Below are 3,610 nucleotides of genomic sequence, written 5' to 3'. Positions count from 1 at the left end.
CGCCCCAGCTTCCCTTTGCTGCCCCAACTCCTTGAGGTGGGATGTGAGGTAGGGGTTTAAGGGTTCCCGTAGGTGTGAGGCCATTTGACCCCTTATACGCCTCTCCGGACTTTGGGGGTTGTCTCTCCCTTTCTCGCGCTTGCCCCATTTTGCTCACAGCTGGTGGGTCCCTGTTGTCACTCTGTCTTTCTGTGCCTGTTAGCTGGGTGAGGGAGTGTCTCCCCGTTAGCCAGAAGGGGCGGAGGAGGAAACTTGGCACAGTACGTTCGCCTCAGCTTTCTCGGAGGGCGACAAGGCCGTGCTCGAAGCAGAGGGTGATTTCGAGCTACGAACAAATGGTTGTTGGTATAGAGGGCATAAACTATACATTCCCCTATCACTCCGGGGGGAGGTGTTACAAGCAGTGCACGGCTCCAAACTGTCAGGACACCCGGGATTCGTGAAATCTCTTCAGCTATTGCAATGTCAGTTTTGGTGGCCACAGATGTGCAAGGATTTATCCTCCTTTATCAAGTCATGACAGATATGTGCCATGAGTAAACCTCGACCGGGGAACCCCCCCGGGCTGTTGCACCCACTACCTACTCCGAGTCGACCCTGGGAGGTTATCTCCATGGATTTTATTACAGATCTCCCGCTGAGTAAAACAATGACTGTTATATGGGTGATAGTGGATTTGTTTTCCAAGCAAGCGCATTTTGTCCCCTTTGCCTCCCTGCCAACGGCTAAAGCATTGGCAAAGGCATTTCTTCGAGACGTGGTGCGTTTACACATGCTCTCCACTAAGGTGGTCTCCGACCGGGGGTCTCAGTTCATGTCTAAATTCTGGGGGGAGCTAATGAAACTGATGGGGGTGGAGAGGGGACTGAGCAGCGCTTATCACCCAGAGACCGATGGACAAACGGAGCGGGTCAATCAGACCTTGGAGCAATATATCCGTTGTTTTACAAACTATCAACAAGACAACTGGGTCGACCTCTTGCCCCTGGCCGAATTCTGTTATAACAACACGTCGCACTCCTCTATTGGAATGTCTCCTTTTAAAGTGTTGTATGGTTATGATAGCATGCCCATCCCGTTCTTAGTGGGGGACTATGACTTAGGGCCGGGGGATGCAGCTCAATGGCGTAAACAATTACGTGACTCTTGGCCTTTACTGTGTAAGACTTTAGATGCTGCCAAGGAAGCGTACAAATGCCAGGCTGACAAGAGAAGGGTGGAGGGTTGGGCTCTGCAGCCTGGGGACTCTGTTTATGTGCCTACTAAAAACATCCCGCTTTTACGACCTAGTTGAAAACTGGGTTGGAAGTACATCGGGCCATTTCCAGTGAAAATGGTAATCAATGAGGTGGCCGTGGAACTGGATTTACCCAAGAACTTGAGAAAATTGCATTCTGTGTTTCATTTCAGCCACCTGAAAAAGAATTCCGGTTCCAGTCATTGGCGTCCATCAAAACCGGTACCCCCTCCAATCTTGGTTGAGGGCGTGGAACATTATGAAATTTCAGATATTTTGGACTCTAAAATCAAACGTGGAAAATTGATGTATTTGGTTGAATAGGCAGATTTTGGACCCCAGCGCCTCAAATGGGTGGAAGTAGGGGATATTCGGGCCCCTAGACTGTTGCGAAAGTTTCATCGTGCTTTCCCGGACAAACCGGGAGAACTCCTGGAGTAACTGGGAGACCTCCCGGTATGCCCGGGAGACCTCCCATATAAATGAGGGGGCAGTATGTCAGCTATGCTGCCATGGGGGTGGGGAGGTTGGTTGTCTTCTAATTGCCTTTGCATTCCTTCTGTGCGTCTTTGCTGCTACACCGCTTATCTCTAAGTATTGCAGGTGGAGATGTTGATGTCTGGTTTTCTTGGGAACCGTGGGAGAGTGTTTCGTTCCCAGCTTCAGTGCTAAATGGCCGAAGCTCTTTCTCCCATGCGCGGGAGGGTGGCTAATTGGCCAGGGCAGGGGTGTGTGCATACGAATACCCTATATCCTATTACGCCCCATGGGCAGCTGTCATTCTTAACAGTGCCTATGTTAATGCATCTATAGCTCTTCAATAAAGTATTACCTTTCCTGATAAGCGTGTACTACGTTGTTGGCTGTGGGTTCTGACATTAGATACCCTCTAGGGGCAAGGATGGGGTTCTCGGTTCCCGGCCAACCCCCCAGACACAAGGTTACAGTGCTAAATACCTAATCCTTCTACCTTCTCAGGAGAAGGAAGGACCAAGTGAACTGACTGATGTTGGACAATTGGATTACCTTCATCCGGAAAAAGGTGATGCTGGTCAGCAGGTCCACGGTCGATTTGAGGTCTTGCAGCCGTTCGGGGCTGCTGGCAGGGAAGTTATTCTGCGGGGGAGAAAGTGAATGGAGAAATGGTCATTCTGTGCCTCCAGATCTCACAAGCCACAGCCGTTCCTGAACCTCTCTTTGCACGGAACCGGTAGCCACCGTCTGGATCACCTTTGACGAGGGCTGCGACATTCACTCCATTCATCAGTCGGAGGAATCAATTAAAAGTCTTTTGATTTATGGCAAAGGTGCCCTGATTAACCAGACAAATGATTTTTAAAAATGAAGTTTTTTCCCCTTTCAAAAAAACCAACAACCCAGGAAAAAAGAACAAGGGAGAAAAAAAACTTAAAATCCAACGACTAAACAAGATTTTAAAAAATAAAATAAAAAGATATACATAAAGTAAAGACAAAAATGTAACAACAGTGGTGGCGGATCTACACATGAGTTTATATAAGTACTCAGATATCTAAAAATGAGTCCGTGTGCAATTGCCGTCTGTAGGTCATTAAAAAAATCAGAGTTAATTCTTTTTAATACAAATTATGTAGAAAAGCCACTGGCCACTGCTGTCACCTTAGAAGAGGGGCTTCTCTTTTTCTTGCACGCTGAGGGGCGATGAGTGTTGTGACTCGTTTAAAAACAAAGAAAGGTTTCCCCTCCTTGGGAACGACGGCTTTATTCCCATACAAATGTAGGCAGCTTCAACCATTTCATTAACTTGTGTGCATTGTGTACTATTCTCAAGGCTAGAACAAACACAATATTGCTGAACAAGTTCATAATATAATAGATAAGACAACACAAATGCTATTATAATTATTATTTTGTTTCCACAGATGGATACATCAAGAGACTAAAGTCTCAATGCAGGCAGGACGAACCTTTCCAGGCTTGACTGTCCGTTTCGACCTTTCGTCTTTATCAAACGTCAGTTTGTAGAAGTCTGTCTTCAATACATGATTTTCAACAATATGTGCAAAGTTTCAAAGGTGGCTACTTCAAGCTCTCATAGTAAACAATTCCATTCAGGATAATGCATTCAAATGCCCAAAAGATGACAAAAAACTTCCAGGATCTCCAGCCAAACTGGCCTGGATAAAAACTGCTTCCTGACTCCAACGATTCTTTGCTCTACAATGCCATCCTCATTTGTTTCCTTGTAGAAGCAGAGCTAGTGTGGTGATGATTCCTTAGAACTGTTAACATTACGCAGTTATCTTCAGCTCGTTCACATTTTTTGTAAGGCTGCCAGAAAAGATTATGGGGAGAGATATTTTTCTTCACACCATTGTGGAGAAACATCCCATC

General features: G+C 46.4%; 1 protein-coding gene across 1 annotated transcript in view; it reads right to left on the bottom strand.

Annotated features, from left to right (window-relative positions):
- Nucleotides 1–3,610, bottom strand: part of UNC13A (unc-13 homolog A (C. elegans)) — a gene marked incomplete at both ends in the record, with an annotated part of 142,203 nt that overhangs the window by 42,552 nt on the left and 96,041 nt on the right. The window contains one exon of the mRNA XM_015407752.1: nt 2,264–2,353. Coding sequence (XP_015263238.1) covers nt 2,264–2,353 — 90 coding nt within the window. The remainder of the gene's footprint in view (nt 1–2,263; nt 2,354–3,610) is intronic.

The sequence above is a fragment of the Gekko japonicus genome, unplaced genomic scaffold (genome assembly GCF_001447785.1).
Source record: "Gekko japonicus isolate JY-2015 unplaced genomic scaffold, Gekko_japonicus_V1.1 scaffold3549, whole genome shotgun sequence".
Classification (NCBI taxonomy): domain Eukaryota; kingdom Metazoa; phylum Chordata; class Lepidosauria; order Squamata; family Gekkonidae; genus Gekko; species Gekko japonicus.
Note: the sequence above shows the minus strand (reverse complement) of the source record. Positions and strands in the feature narration are given on the sequence as shown.